Raw genomic sequence first — 16,408 nt, 5'->3', positions numbered from 1 at the left:
GGGAAGAATGAACCTGAAATGTCGGAACCATAATTAGTATTAATTTAACATGCCATAATTAGCAATAATCTCTGTAATACCCCTTTCACAGAAGCGATTTGGGCCCAGGATATTGCTGGGGCAAGCCTGGTCATCCCGGGTCCAAAGTCTGTGTGAAAGAGTATACCCAGGTCAAAATTGCCGGGGCTTTGAACCTTGTCGCTACCATGGTTACTCTCGGATCCAACCTGGGTAGCCTATGGTGTGAAGGGCATGACTCAGGTCTCAATGACCCGGGTCATGTCTAAAAGGAGCTTGTTGGCGTGCTCAGCAGCTCTTGGAGATGGCATCATCTCCAAACGACCACTTTTAGACAAAAGACCCAGGTAAGTGGAAGACCTGGGTCCGGGGTGAACAGTGACAACCCGGGAATAACCCAAGTACACCTGCCGATGTGATAGGGGTAAGTGACCCTAAAAACCATCTCCAACCCATGGTCAGTGTCCCGGGTTGGAGCAGGGTTTTAGGTGAGAAATGTATAGATATGTATATATATATATATATATATATGTATAGATATGTATATATATATATATATGTATGTATATATATATATATATATATATATATATATATATATATATATATATATATATATATATCTGCTCGGGGGTCCGGCACTCCATAGTTTTGAACATGCATCAACGCCGGTGCCCTCGCAAGTAGAAAGATACAAAGACTCGGCGGCGCGGCACTCGGCTTCACTTCAAATAAACACGGACACCTTCTCCAGGAGAAGGTGTCCGTGTTTATTTGAAGTGAAGCCGAGTGCCGCGCCGCCGAGTCTTTATATATATATATATATATATATATATATATATATATATATATATATATTCAGGAACTGCTAGGTTTCAAGGACCCTGTGACCCACCTTACAGGCTAAGCATAAACTAATATCAGACTAGCTGATATGAGGTACAAGCTATGCACCATGTTTATAGCCAGCAATTAATTATTGAATGGTTAGTTTCTAGATACATGGTCTCCGCAAACTGCAAGACCATATAACATAAACTGTAGGGCTAGATGGAGGCTAGATTTTCTAATCCGCAGTTTTTCAGCACCACTGATCATCAGTGCTTTCACTGATAGTTTTGAACCGCCAATAGGAATTAATGCTGCATGAAAATCAGCCTTGTTTTGCATTGATTCCATAGCTGTGACAAACCCAGAAGCTCAGAAGGTAGGTGTAGCAGGAGCATTACCAATACATGGTTTAAAAACAAACAAAAGGCATCTTATATTCACTTGATTTCAATTTGTCAGTATTTGATTTCAAGCAATATTTGTAACATCAAGCTAGGTACACACTATGCAATATCGGGGCAATCAGCCGATTCTCAGCTACTCTGTCCAATAATCTCAGAGTGTAACTGTTTACGCAGCACCCGGAGCAGACTACCAGTCCAGAAGTTGGATCAGATGATTGGATCGGACTTGTCACCTGCTGCACAACATTTCTTCAAAAGCGATGAGCTGATAACATTCACGTTTTGTAGTGTGTATGGATTTGATGGTCTGCTCCACATTCTGCTGATGGTTTATTTAATAATGTCACCTTTGTGACAATCTTAGGACAGATAATCATTCAGAATGGAATGATAAATCACTAGTGTGTACACTCTAAATTAGATGTTCTCAAGACCGTTTAATCACTATGAAAATCATAAAGTTGGTCAGATTGTTAGTGAAATGATTCAGGTGTGTACCTAGCTTCGAAGTACTCTTTCCCCTGGTTCTCCTTGATGTATGATATTCCTTTAACATATGTGTCAAGTAGAAACGTATACTCTATCTAAAGCATCTGAGTGCTTTAAAAGATTGATGACTTATGTTTCTTGTATGTCATATGTGTAAGAGATACACAGGTGTGTGAGCTCTGTTATTTGTAATTGGATGTTTAACAGGAGAAAAACATATACATGTGAAAGTAGTCTAAAAATAATCACCTACAGGTTAGTCAGCCTGCTTCCATTCTACAACCTAACTTCTACAAACCTCTACTTGTACTTGTCTCTGGCGTAGAAGTTGGCACTGGTGTTGAAGATAGCACTGGCGTTGAAGTTGAGACTGATGTTGAAGTTGGCCCTGGCGTTGAAGTTGGGACTGATGTTGAAGTTGGCCCTGGCGTTGAAGTTGGGACTGATGTTGAAGTTGGCACTGGCGTTGAAGTTGGGACTGATGTTGAAGTTGGCCCTGGCGTTGAAGTTGGGACTGATGTTGAAGTTGGCCCTGGCGTTGAAGTTGGCAGTGGCGTTGAAGTTGGCCCTGGCGTTGAAGTTGGCCCTGGCGTTGAAGTTGGCAGTGGCGTTGAAGTTGGCAGTGTTGTTGAAGATGGCACTGGTGTTGAAGATGGCAATGGTGTTGAAGATGGCAGTTGTGTTGAAGTTGGCAGTGGTGTTGTAGTTGACAATTCAACTTGAGATGAAAGAGGGAGAGAATACAATGGTCATTGTGAATGTGTCATTTAAGTTGCAATACTATGAGGGAGATGTATCACGTCTTCTAAAGAGCGAAGAAGTGGACAAGTAGAGAAGTTATCCATAGTACCATATATATAGGCTGATTGGTTGTCATGGGCAACTTTTCCACTGCTCCCATCTTTAGAAAGTTTAATACATTTTCCCCTAGGGACATTTTTAATTTTCGGAGAACAGTGTTATGATGCCTCTCGTACATGCTATAACTATTTAAAAGCATATTATACATATTCATTCATTTTAAAACATTGCAACAAATAGATGGTAAATACTAAATACCTAAACAGGTTTAAGACATCTGCTAAATATATTGTAATATTTTATTATGCTATACTGAACCATTATTTATTTAAAAATGAATAAATGCTCAGTAAACCTGTTTTTATACTGTATAACAGATATCAAGACTTGGGAAAAGATTGTGTTTAAAGAACACGATTGTTTCTATTAGTTTTAGCTATAAAGCTGGAAAGACAAATGGCTGAGTGAGTAGCGGTATCCTGGTCACTCATTAAGGGGGTGATGTATCAAACCTTGGAGAGAGATAACATGTAGAGAGATAACGTACCAAACAATCAGCTCATAAGTGTCAGTTTTCAAACACAGCCTTAACATGGCATATGCCGCACACCGGACCACAGAACATAGACAACAGGTACATAAACCCCAGACATGTGCCTGCAAAATCTTAAGCATTGGAAAAGTCCAGCCAATGGGAAGAAACACGTTAGGACCACTGCTTCAATTTGTTTATCGGACTTTATTGGACTTTTATTTTAACACTCTAATTATTTAACACTGCATGCATTTGGGTCTCCTGCACTGTACAGCCTGAGGCTGTCATATACAGGCAGGTCTGTACTATTACACTGGAATAAAAGGATTACACTAAGCTGTAGTGCAGCATCTTTATCCCACACAAATTTGGCTAACACCTCATCCCCTCACACGCATGCACTCTGCAGAACGATGCAAAGGAGCAGAAGTCAAGACTAGCGGCAGACACCACAGAAAAAACCCGAGTAAGTAACAGTTACATTACCACATCAGTTTGCATTATAGTGTCTGACTATTCCTGATACTGCGCAATCTGTTATCCCTGAGGTGGAGAGGCGGGGAACAACGTACCAGAGTGGGACAGTAATGTGGCATTGGAGTACACCCGTAACAAAACCTCCTCCCATCTGGGAATTTAACTAGCACACCCTATCTGCATGAAAACAATTTGACATCTGAACCATTCCACAGGTTTGAACACACATTTTCAGTGGCAAACGCAGGATTTCTAGAGGGGGGTTTCCAAATGCAATCCACAATCTCTAACTCTGCAGAACATTGGAGTAAGTGCGTGAGTCTGCAGGAGCGGTAGAAGAACCTAATAACGACCCTGGACATAAATGTAAATATGTGTCTTTTTATACACTGGATACTGTATGGAATGCAGTACTAATATTTAACACTATAAGTAGTCTACAGTATAGGCTATAACAAACATATTTAAATAATATAAATAAATTAAGTGGTCAGGAAAAGGTTAATCATACAATAATAACTAAATAAATACACAAACATAATAGAACCAGTACTGTGCTTTCTAAGCACACATTCTTCCACCTCATGGTAAGGCTCCTGTCTCTTCTTCCTGGTAGCTACTCTCTTGTCCAGTGCACTGATTGAGAACTCAGATTTACACTCACTGCAAACTTGGTAGAAGAAGCTGCTACCACTCGGCATGTGTAGCATATCTGCTCTGTCTCTTAAACTGCGGCAGCAGCTCTAGTAATCATATTATACACCATTGCTATTGTCATAAATTTAGCCACTTGCCAAAAGAGGGGTTTTTCGGGCAACCAGAAACCTCCCTACATTTGCCTATGGTTTTACAGTTTAACAACATTTTGCACCTCTTATACTACAACACAGACAAGGATTCAGGATACTGCGGATAGCAGATTGGGACACCACCAACGGCTCAATTATTGAGCTATACACCGACTTATTGAGACGATTATTAACTGGATGGAACTTGTGGGTTAATCCAATTCACCACAATTGTGTGTATTAATAAATATTGGGGATTGAGGGGGTAATTCAGACTGGATCGCTGCAGCGGCAGCTATCACAGTCTGAATCCATTTGTGGAGTGCGCTTGCGCACCCCGGGAGACCAGTGAGATGCTAAAAGCCTCTCAGGATCCCCGGGAGACCAGTGAGATGCTAAAAGCATCTCAGGGCTGCGATCACCTCTGCCTGATTGAGGGGGCGTGCCAACAGCCAACGAGGAGGCGTGCCAATGGGTTAGAACACTGTTGGGAGGGCGCGGTCTGGACAACGCAGGCGCGTCCGGACCACTGCGGGGGGTGGGCCGCAGCGACTGCGTGGCGTCACACACAGCCACTGCGACCCGGGACGTGCCGGGTAGCCGCCTGCTAGCTCCGCTAAGCTGTGCAGGCAGGGAGCTACTCTCCGGGTGCAAAAGCATCGCCGCTGTGCGATGCTTTTGCACCAGTGCAAGGGGGGGGGGGGGGGCAGGGCCTGACATGCGGGGCAGACTAGCAGACTAGCCCTGTGCTGGGCGTCCCCCCGCATGTCTGAGAAACTGATCGTAGATGTGCTAAATTTATCACATCTACGATCAGATCTGAATCACCCCCTGGGAGAGGTGCATACACAATGACACCCTTACCATACATATAGGATCCAACATTTAAGTACCACAGAGCGCTTCCTACTCCCTTGTCATGTAAAATGGAAGTTAGAAGGTGATTAGCTGGTTCTTTCTCTCTCTCTACTTTATCTCTCTCTCAATACATCTCCCCATATGCCAGACAGCCATCTGTATATAGTATATATTTGCCTTTAACCACCTGGAGTTGGAAGTATTGTTGGCCTGAGAGAGAAGAACATAAGAACTGCAAGCAATCATTGCCCCATCAATGCAACAATGCATCACCATTGTGCTCTGGAAAATGTGGCAGTTGGGGAACTCTCCCTGTGCACCTGATGGGTGACCGGGAATATGTGACCCGGTGGTCTGGAAACTGACAGTTATTTACAGCCACCTACTAAGCAGGAATTTTTCTCAATTTGACTCCTAAGGGGGTGAAAAGGGATAAAATATTCCGCCCTGCAAACCTTTGCCCGGTTTAAACCGCGCACATCAGCGAGTTTAAAATAAATCAAGATTCCATTCTGTGGGGCAGTTTCTGCAGAGTAAAGGCCTCCAAGTCCATAGTTGAAGGAGACACCGAGATTAATGATAGAATTGATCATTTAACACAAGACTGTAAGACACTAAGGAAGTCCCATGTCTGACACCCTAGAAAACGACAAAACAGATAAGAGAGAGTTCTAGCTCAGTGTAAACAGACAACTTACCACATGGTACGCAAGTCTTTTTAACTGGATCAAAGTACTTTTCAGGGCCACATTTGTAACAACCTGTGTGAGATATACATTTTAAGTAGGGAACTCTTCTACTCAATGCAACTCCTTGCGAAAACTAAAATAAAGTCACTAATATAAATAGTGTAATAGTTGTTAGCAATAAAGAATACCAATAATCACAATAATACTAATATATCTATCTATCTATCTATCTATCTATCTATCAATTTCCCTGCAATTAATTTTAGTATAAGCAGTGAGTTATGATGCCTTGCCTTGTAATTGATCCGTTCTGCCGGTTATCGCTTGTTCATTAGGAAAACTTGTGCAACATAAGATATTAAGTACAAAATTTAGTATACTTTTACAGATTAATTATGTAAATTTCTGTATTGATTGCTAGTGCTCAATGGATGAACAGCCAATTAGAGTGGTTTTGCCACAAGCCAACCAATCAAAGGAAAGCCACTGATTGCCTATTCATGTATTGGCCTCCTTTCATTCATTTAAATGATGGCTAAGAGTAAAGGTCCATACACATTAGATGACTTCGTCTAGTGTTTCCCCTCCCAGGCCGGGCGGTAGGCAGCCGCCCATACATACTGAACGATATGACCGTTCATATCGCTCAATGACGCCACGCAGCGGCCGGCCATGCATGCAGTTCCTGGATGACAGTCCAGATCGAGCATGCATGAACTGCCCACAGTGATGATCGTTGCCGACCCGTGTGACCGCGCATCGATTGTCGCTGGCGGCATACACACTTTCCAAGAAATTGAGCGACGCCACTCAGGAAGGGGGAAATATTAGCGACGTCGCTCATTTTCTCGGCAAGTGTGTATGCACCTTAAGTCACATCACTTGTTTAGGGTATTTTTTAATTTATTTTGTTCCCTCAGGACAGAAGAAAGAATGCTAATATGGGTCTAGGTGTTTAATACAGTGGAAAACAAGGATGGTTGCGTCTGAAGGTGCACTGAAGAGGCTCATAGTGGGTGTCTCAGTCCTTGCACATGAGACGCACAGCTGTACACCAGGGAAGGACTTAAAGCAGTATTTGCATAAAAAGGCTAAGGGGATCATTCTGACCTGATCGCACGCAGGCTATTTTTGGCACTGCTGCGATCAGGTAGTCGCCACCTACAGGGGAGGGGGATTTGATGTGCAGGGCTACAAACACTTGTGCAGAGCGCTGCACAGCTCAGGACTTACTCACCCGCTGCGAAGATCCAGGACAGAGCTGACATCAGGATCACTCCCTGGAAACTGCCGGGCACGCCTGCGTTCGCACGGCCACTCCCTGATAACAGTCAGTTGACACCTCCAGACGGCCTCATCCTGTCACTCTTCTTGCGTTCGCGGGTGCGAACGCTTTCCTCTTTAGATTCGTCGCTCACTGGCAAGGGACCCCGCTAGCGGCCGACGCGCCTGCGCATTGCGACACATGCGCAGGCACCCTCCAGAACTGATTGCACCGCTGCGAAAAACGGCAGCGTGCAATCAGGTCGGAATGACCCCCTAATTCAGATCCCAAAGGATCTGTGTTCTGATGTGCAAAGTACCAATGTTCGGTAATTTGCGCGTGCACAGCCCATTTCGGGCATGTGCGAACACGTCGTACGACACAGGACGGCATCACACTGTCAGTGATTAACAGTCTAATGCCATTTGGTGGTAAGGAAGCAGCAGAGATAGCTACTCCAACCACCTCTGAATTTGCCCCGTAGTCATAGAAGCAATACTGGCAAAAGATGCACACACGGACACTGCAGCGTCTGACTCAGATTCAGGCACTTATGTTTTATTTTTACACTATTAAACTCTTTGTGGGCCTTTATGTTGCAGACAGCTGTGCTTGTCAGGGCTTGCTGGAACTTCTAGTTCCACAAACAACCTTATTATTTTTTATATTTTAAACACATTCCGGCATCCACTACTCACAGGTGTCAGAAAGAGCATCAGATTTCAACGTAGAACATTTTCTTGGTTTACCAGCAAGAAAAGATTATATAATTCAACATGATTGCTAATACAGGTCTAGGCATTGACTGACTCCTAATGAAGCCTGGTAATATTACAGACTAATCACCACAGCACCACAGGCTAGCACTGTTTGTCCCTACATATAACAGACAAGCACAGATCATGGCATTATGGCATACAGCCCACTTACCCACCAGAACGGTACAGTACCTTCATTGTTTTCATATGGATAGTCATGGGGGGTGAATGGACACTGGCAAGGCTGGTAGTGCCACGTGCAGTTCACATCATGACTCATTTCGGTGCCGTTCTCCGTGCTAATATGCGTGTTTTTATAGTCACAATAAACAGCTGAATAATAAAAGCACAAACATAAGATAGTAGGGGTTACGTAATTTTGCCATACTCAGGAATTAGCCAAAAGAGAAAAACAATCTGATTTTTCTGAACATTTCAGTTCTTATTGTGTTACTGTATGTCTCCCATTGCTCCTCGCTCTATCATTAATTACCAGTTCCACAGTATAGATTAGACTTTTCCAATAGTTTAATCGGGTTTAGATGCTTTGCGCGCCTAAACCCGACTCTAATGAGCACGATAAGTGGGGACATTTGAATATCGCCCCGCGATCTCCCATCACTTTAGACGGGTGATCGGTCGTGATTAAACAATTGAATTCCCCCCTATATGGTCTATATTTGAAAAGAGTCAGAGTATCTCTATGTTATCAGTTCTACTAGTTTATCGTCCCAATTCCTGAAACAGGAGCACTCTGCATTCTGTTGATATGACTGGCTACAAAGTTTTCAAACAGCAGCACATTTATGAGTTATAGCTGGTGCCTTCTACACTAAAGGGATATTTATCACAGGTTGTAGAGAGATAAAGTGGAGAGACATAAAGTACCAACCAATCAGCTCCTAAGTGACATTTTTCACAGTCTGCAAAACGACAGAAGCTGATTGGTTGGTACTGCATCTCTCTCCAAGCTTTGATAAATAGCCCCCTAGCTACTGTGTGTCACATACACCTTTGAAATTAAGGGCCTAATTAAGACCTGATCATAGATGTGTGAAAAACACGCACATCTACGATCAAAATCTTTGGCATGAGGGGGGACACCCAGCACAGGGCAAGTCTGCACTGCATGCCGGGTCCTGCCTCCCTCCGCAGACGTGCAAAGGCATCGCACAGCCTACCCACCATGTTTTTGGTCACCGCAGCTCGCCCCACAAACGGTCCAAACACGCCTGAGTTGCCCGGACCGTGTCCCGAAAACGCTGCCGCAACGCAGTCCGCCCCCCCCCCCCCACGTGACCGCCAGGCAGAGGCGATCACACAAGTGAGATGCCGTCGCATTTCACTGTGTGCGCACGTGCAGTGCTGGCATTGCACATGCGCACACTTCATTGGGCTTCAGCCTGCGTACGCTGCTGCAGCGACTAGGTCTGAACTAGGCCCTAAGTCCATACATTCTGCTTGTTAAAATAACTGGGGAGTTACTTTTATCAGAGATATTTGTGAGGTAGAGAAAAACTTACGGCAAAGATCCGGTTTTCTCCAGTCAATACAGACTCCAGCAGAAAGGCACTCTGAAGCATAGGCATGTATAGCATCGCAAAGACATTCACAGTCCCCTCCATGGTCACATGCACATGTATCCGTTACACAAGCGTCATAGTATTTATCAGCAGTCACCTGAAAACCATAAATACAGCCATTTTGTAAGCTATCGTCCACTCTCGAGTTCAGGATTGAGGGGTCTATTTACGAAGTCTTAGAGAGAGATAAAGGCCCAAAGGTATTAAAGAGTGATAAAGTACCAACCAACTCCTAACTGTCATTTTTGGAAACACAGCCTGTAACATAGAGTTAGGAGTTGATTGGCAGGTACTGTATCTCTCTCCAAGACTTAATAAATAGACCCCTTGTATTGAGAGAATAAAACGTGCATTAATTAAAAGAACTGTAAAGTAATGGTCAAAGAAAGGTATTTTGGAAGACGAGAGTTTTAGGGATTGCTTTTAGGTTCCATTTACAGTATGCAGAGCCGGCCTTAGGTATAGGCAAATTAGGCAAATGCCTAGGGCATTTGGTATGCTTAGGGGCACCAGCAGCTTCTGCTGATTAAAATGATATGCGGCATGCCTATATTCTGTGTGTGACTGCGGCTGTATCTGCATACGAAATGCTACGTTGCAGTGTATTCCTGGAAATCACTGTAATGTAACATTTCATATGCAGATACAGCCGCAGTCGCACACAGAATATAGACATGCCGCATATCATTTTAATCAGCAGAAGCTGCTTGTGCGTCCTAGCCACATAATAATGCAAATAAGATGCATTTTCTTAAACCAAAGGTGTCCGACGTTAGCAGAGCTGCCATCTGACTCATGCCAGGCATCTCCTACAGAACTAGCGGCGGTGCTACGGAGCACCAGCCAAAATCTTGCCTAGGGCATCATATTGGTTAGGGCCGGCTCTGACAGTATGTGATACTCAGCTAAAGAGATCAACCTATCTATTTATGAAGGGCAGGTTGTGATAAAGCACAAATACAAATACCAGGCTCAGCAAATCCGTTTTGTTTGTAACCCGCAGGATTGAAACAGGTAGAACAGATATAGGGGACCCAGGATGCCAAGTCACATACTACAGTAGGGACCCTGATCCCCTTGTATCTGTCCTTTCCAGTATTGTATTGGGTCTCACTGTGGGGACTCTTGAAAGAACTTACTTCTGCAGCCAAGACCTGACCATTTGTCAGAGGTGCTAGAGGAGAGGGGAGGGGGGGTGAGTGCAGTGGCGTAACTAGAAATTTTTCTCCCCCAAGCCAAAAAATTTTTGGCGCCCCCCCCCCCCCCCCCCCCCCGCTGCATAACTGGGAGCAAGAAAGGGACAAATATGCGCGCGCCGAAGGCGCGCGCTGCAAAAAAAGGGGCGTGGTTTTGTTGGAATGGGCGTGGTTTCTCGTAAAGGGGCGTGGTATTGCAGGAAAAGACTACCTTATACCCCAGTTTTGCAACCTGCACGCCCAGACGTTAGCCACCACAGGAAAGAAAAATAATCCTGATTCATGCCCCTTACATTATTTGTCATTTTTCCTCCTTATAGTAATGCCCAGTATACATTATGCCACATACTGCAATGGCCCTTAGACATTATGCCGCACACAACAATGCACATGACACAATATGCACACACTGTAATGCCCCCGACACATTATGCCACACACCGTAATGCCCCCGACACATTATGACAGGAATCGCAATGCCCGTTATACATTATGCTACACACTGCAATGCCCCTGATACATTATAGCACATACAATGCCTGTGACACATTATGACACACACCGCAATGACCTTGAGACATTATACCACAATGCCCGTGATATAGTATACCATACACCGTAATGCCTGTGACACATACCGCAATGCCCTGCCCGTTATACCCTATGCCACACACCGCAATGCCCGTTATGTATTATGCCACACTGCAATGACCCTGAGACATTATACCACATACCACAATGCCCGTGATATAGTATACCACACACCGTAATGCCTGACACATTATGACACACACCGCAATGTCCGTGATACATTATGCCACACACTGCAATGACCCTGAGACATTATACCACATATCACAATGCCCGCGATATAGTATACCATACACCGTAATGCCTGTGACACATTATGACACACACCACAATGTCCGTGATACATTATGCCACACACCGTAATGCCCATTACACATTAAGTCCTACAGTAAGGCTTCTAATTACTTTTCAATTACCTTCTCGTTGTCAGGGGTTTCATGCACTGGGTGTCATGCTCGTTGCCAGGTGTTTCATGCACTGGGTGTCATGCTCGTTGTCAGGTGTTTCATGCACTGGGTGTCATGCTCGTTGCTAGGAGGTAGTCCTTGTTGCTAGGGCTGTGCTCCCAGTGCCACATATGTCCCCAGTGCCAGATATTTCCCCACGGTGCCAGGTACTCACATGCCCCCGGTGCCAAATATAGCCCCCCCCCCCATGTGCCAGGTACACATATACCCCCCCAGTGCCAGATATGCCCCCAGTGCCAGATATTCCCCCCCAGTGCCACATATGCCCCCAGTGCCAGATATTCCCCCCATGCCAGATATGCCGCCAGTGCCATATATTCCCCCCCAGTGCCACATATGCCCCCAGTGCCAGATATTCCCCCAGTGCCAGATATGCCGCCAGTGCCATATATTCCCCCCGAGTGCCATATATCCCCAGTGACAGATATTCCCCCCCAGTGCCAGATATTCTCCCCCAGTGCCATATAAGCCCCAGGGCCAGATATTCCCTCCCAGTGCCAGATATCCCCCCCCCCCCCCAGTGCCACATATCCACCCCGTGCCAGATATCCCCCCCCCAGTGCCATATATGCCCCAGTGCCAGATATCCCCCCCAGTGCCAGACATCCCCCCCCCCCCAGTGCGATATGCCCTAGTGCCAGATATCCCCCCCCCCCCAGTGCCATATATGCCCCAGTGCCAGATATCCCCCCCCCCTTCCCCAGTGCCAGATATGCCCTAGTGCCAGATATCCCCCGCCCCCCCCCACAGTGTCATATATGCCCCAGTGCCGGATATCCCCCCTAGTGCCTGACATCCCCCCCCCAATGGCCATATATTCCCCGGTGCCAGACACCCTCTCCTCTCTCCCCCCCCGTGACAGATATGCCGCAGTGCAGCCGCCGCTTGTTGGAGAACTTGGAGGGACACGGCGGGCGCAGCGTGTGCCTCTCCTGTGTCCCTCCTGAGTCCTGCATCATCTCCGGCGGCCGCGGGTCTGATAGGGGGAAGTGCCGTCCGTGAGCTCTAATTGGCTCACGGACGGCACTTCCCCCTATTAGACCCGCGGGCCGCCGGAGATGATGCAGGGCTCAGGAGGGACACAGGATAGGCACACGCTGCGCCCGCCGTGTCCCTCCAATAAAGCAGACTGACATGCGGACGTTCGTCCGCATGTCAGTCTGCTGTAATCAGTGGCGCCCCCGCAGCCCCTCGCCCCCAAGCCACCGCGAGGACTGCGGGGGCAGTAGTTACGCCACTGGGTGAGTGTAAGAAATGTCTAAAATTTGTGGACTACATGCATAAACAAACAGCCAGTATTTACCCTGCATAGGAAACATATAAACGTATTTGCTTTTCTTGCATGGCAGTATGGTTTGTTCCAGACATAAAGTTGCTACTTGCTAGCTTTTTTGCATTACTTACAAACATGAATCAGGCCCAGTATTATGGAGATGATGGTGTTAAATTTGAGGAGGACAAATGTGTTACAGGGGATGTATGCAGGAAATGTGTTATAGAGGTGAGGAGAGAAGTGTTACAGATACGGCCGTAGACAGGCAGGGCCCAGGTAATGGAGGAACATGGCCTAATGCAAGGGGGCGTGGCCACACCTCCCCATAAAAATAATGTAATTAAAAATAGTAATTAAGGAGAAGCGATGCGGCGCGCACACTCTAAAGGGGGTGCTGTTGTGCACTACAGCTAGGAGCTGATCAGGAGGGGGCCCGATCAGTGCAATCGCTAGCCCCCTCCCCCGCACAGACTGGGGAGGCCGCTGCTGCTTTGCGGCAGCAGAAGCCTTCCGACTGCACACTAACTGCAGGCAAGGCTGACAAGTAAGGGGGGTTAGCAGGTGAGCAGCGGACGCGCCCCCTCCCCCGAGCCTCTCCATCAGGCCCGCGCCTGGGTAATTAGTACCCGTCTCCCCCCTCATGGCACCACTGGTTACAGGGGAGAGGGGTGAGGGCAAGACGTGTTGCAGAGGTAAGAAGAGGTATTACATTAGGGGTGCCTCTTTGGTATTTCATCCAGGACTATGACATCTATGGATCAGAACTAAATTTGGAAAAGTACTGTAGGAGTTACCATTTGTGTATATGAGAAAACAAATACTGATAATAATTGCACCACCACTGTAAAGCTACATTACCAGCTCCATTGGCAGCCAACTTGCAAAAACCCAATTGCAATTTTAAATGAAACAACCCTTATTTTTAAAGTTGCACCTGTCAAAATGCATAAAGTACACTAAATTAATAGTAGTTTGAATAATCATTATCTGAAATAAAAAAGAATTCACCCCCAAGATAGTGGCCCAGTCTGGGTACAGGCAGGCTCCCTACAGAGGGCAGCATACAGTAATCTTATGGCTTGCTTAATGCCCAGACTGGGCCACCATCTTGGAAGTGGATACAATGAAGCCACAGGCTAAGGGCTGTGCATGGCTGAGTTACAATGATCCTGGGGTGTGGGGCGTCTTGCTGTATATTTAAATGCATTTCGGGAGATGTACATGTTGATCTCTAAATACTTAAAGTGTAGACTTTCTCCATAGTGCTGGGATGCAGAATGTCTCGACCGTTGCAGTGAATTAATTCCACAATCGGCCATATTATATTCATATATAGAAAGAGCACTCACTAGCCTCACCAGTGCTTCTTCACATCTTGGTATCCGGGTCTTGCTAAAGGGCCATGCTGGGCCCGAAATGTCGACATATATCATACCTCCCAACTGTCCCGATTTTCGCGGGACAGTGCCGTTTTTTGGCGACTGTCCCGCTGTCCCACCCGCGGGCAGAAGTGGGGGGGAGTTCACTCACTGCCGTGCTTAGGTGCTGTGCGCATGCATGGAGACAAGAAAGACGGGGGCATGCCAGCAGCTCACAGAGCGCTGGCCAAGCCCCCATAGTGACAGGAAATGGGGGCGTGTCCCGTGATCGCAGCTTTCCAGTAAGGCCATGACCCTTTCTGAAGCCACACACCCTTTTCCGGGCGGTCGTGGCTACGCCTCGCAGGAGTCCCTCTTTCTGCCTTGCAAAAGTTGGGAGGTATGATATATTGTTGTGACGTAATGTGAGTAAATAAAAATCTGATCATTGGATATTTAAGAAGGCTGGTGAGTGCTCTCTCTATACAGTATATAAATACAGTATATACATATATGTAAAAGCACAAGTTCCCTGACGATGTCCAAAAGAAGGCACGGCTCTGCATGTATATAAATCCAACAAGTGTGTCTTTACTGTGTTACTTCAATGTTTCGGGTGGTTGCACCCCATCTTTGTATGTACGTTTTGTATGCTTCCTGAAGACGGGGTGCAACCCCCCGAAACATTGAAGTAACGCAGTAAAGACACTTGGATTTATATACCTACAGTGCACGACACTCATAGAGTGGGCATAGAACCTGTGGTGAGCGCAGAGAGCCACGAGACCAATGCGTGGAGAGCGCAGCTCTGTTGCACTCACCCCCCACCCTACGCCGGCCTTCTGGGCGGCCGGGATTCTGTGGTCGGAATGCTGACCTCCGGGATCCCGACTGTCGACATTACTGCCCCAACCCCTAATTTGTAACCTTGTTATCAGTAGATCTGGCCCTAACCTACTCCACATCCCAAGCCTAGCCCTAGACTCCTGTAACGTTACCCTAAAATCTACGTTGCTGACTAATGCAAAGCCCATAACATGTAGAACAATATATTAAACTCACCCCAACTATCAGCCCCAAATAAGCCATAAGGAATGAAGCTGCTGAGACCTAGTGGTAGTAGATTTGCTTACCTGCTTTACTGAATAAAATAATGCTAAAATGGCATAAGAGGATATATGGACTATTGCTACACCTTGACTCTTACCAGGTTATGGCATAACTTAAAGACATGCGATTTAATCACACTACATTTATCCTGAGCCCATTTCAGCCGATGTGGATGTTGTGCACATGTATCTGCAAAAGAGGTGACATCCATGCATGTTGGCCTGTCTTTCCATGAGTTGATGAACTCAAGCTGAGTAGAGGACACATACTTGCTCCTGGTTTCAAAGTCATCCTTCATGTTTCCATTGTAGTTACCACAAAGGCCGCATACTGATTCCTGGACGGGTAGAAATCGTGGTCAATGCCTTAATGTCACATGAAAAGTAAGTCACAACTAGTGCCAAGCAACATTCCCTATAAATACTTTAGTTTGGGCCTAATTCAGCATGAATCGTATAAATGCGAAATCACTATTTGGCGATTTCCGCACTTCTGTGCATACGCACGCCGTGGCGTGCATGCACAAGGACTTAAACAATAATTGCACACAACTGCAATCTAAGTCCTGGTCGCAGCGTTTTCTGGGCGCCTGCGCGGCATTGGTGGGGCACAGTCTGGACAATTGAGGCGTGCCAGGACCATTTTTGGGGCGGGCTGCAGCAGCTGCATGACGACACACGCAGCCGCTGCGACCCAAAATATGGCAGCCCGGCGACTGCCTTCACAGCACAGGGGGCTACTCTAAACATGCAAGCGCATCGCTGCTTAGCAATGCGCTTGCATTTCAGTGGGGTGAAGGACCTGACATGTTGGGCGGTCTTGCCCTGTGCTGGGTAGCCCTCACATGCTAGAGAACGGAGTTGTGATTTTGAGATTTTTCGCAAAACTACAACTGAAGCTGAATTAGGCACTTAGTAC

At 46.2% G+C, this 16,408-nt stretch overlaps 2 protein-coding genes across 2 annotated transcripts in view; both read right to left on the bottom strand.

Moving 5' to 3' along the window:
* LOC134969059 (uncharacterized) overlaps positions 1 to 11,900 on the bottom strand; it is a 71,929-nt gene extending 60,029 nt beyond the window's left edge. The window contains exons 1-5 of the mRNA XM_063944758.1: positions 11,699 to 11,900; positions 9,436 to 9,592; positions 8,105 to 8,245; positions 5,900 to 5,962; positions 2,041 to 2,460 (exon numbers count right to left, since the gene is read on the bottom strand). Of these exons, the coding sequence (XP_063800828.1) occupies positions 2,041 to 2,460; positions 5,900 to 5,962; positions 8,105 to 8,192 (571 nt within the window). The 5' untranslated portion in view covers positions 8,193 to 8,245; positions 9,436 to 9,592; positions 11,699 to 11,900. The remainder of the gene's footprint in view (positions 1 to 2,040; positions 2,461 to 5,899; positions 5,963 to 8,104; positions 8,246 to 9,435; positions 9,593 to 11,698) is intronic.
* Positions 11,901 to 15,569: 3,669 nt separating this feature from the next.
* Positions 15,570 to 16,408, bottom strand: part of MUC6 (mucin 6, oligomeric mucus/gel-forming) — a 91,479-nt gene continuing 90,640 nt past the window's right edge. The window contains exon 27 of the mRNA XM_063944191.1: positions 15,570 to 15,827. Within this exon, the coding sequence (XP_063800261.1) occupies positions 15,570 to 15,827 (258 nt within the window). The remainder of the gene's footprint in view (positions 15,828 to 16,408) is intronic.

Source organism: Pseudophryne corroboree, chromosome 11, assembly GCF_028390025.1.
Source record: "Pseudophryne corroboree isolate aPseCor3 chromosome 11, aPseCor3.hap2, whole genome shotgun sequence".
Classification (NCBI taxonomy): Eukaryota; Metazoa; Chordata; class Amphibia; order Anura; family Myobatrachidae; genus Pseudophryne; species Pseudophryne corroboree.
Note: the sequence above shows the minus strand (reverse complement) of the source record. Positions and strands in the feature narration are given on the sequence as shown.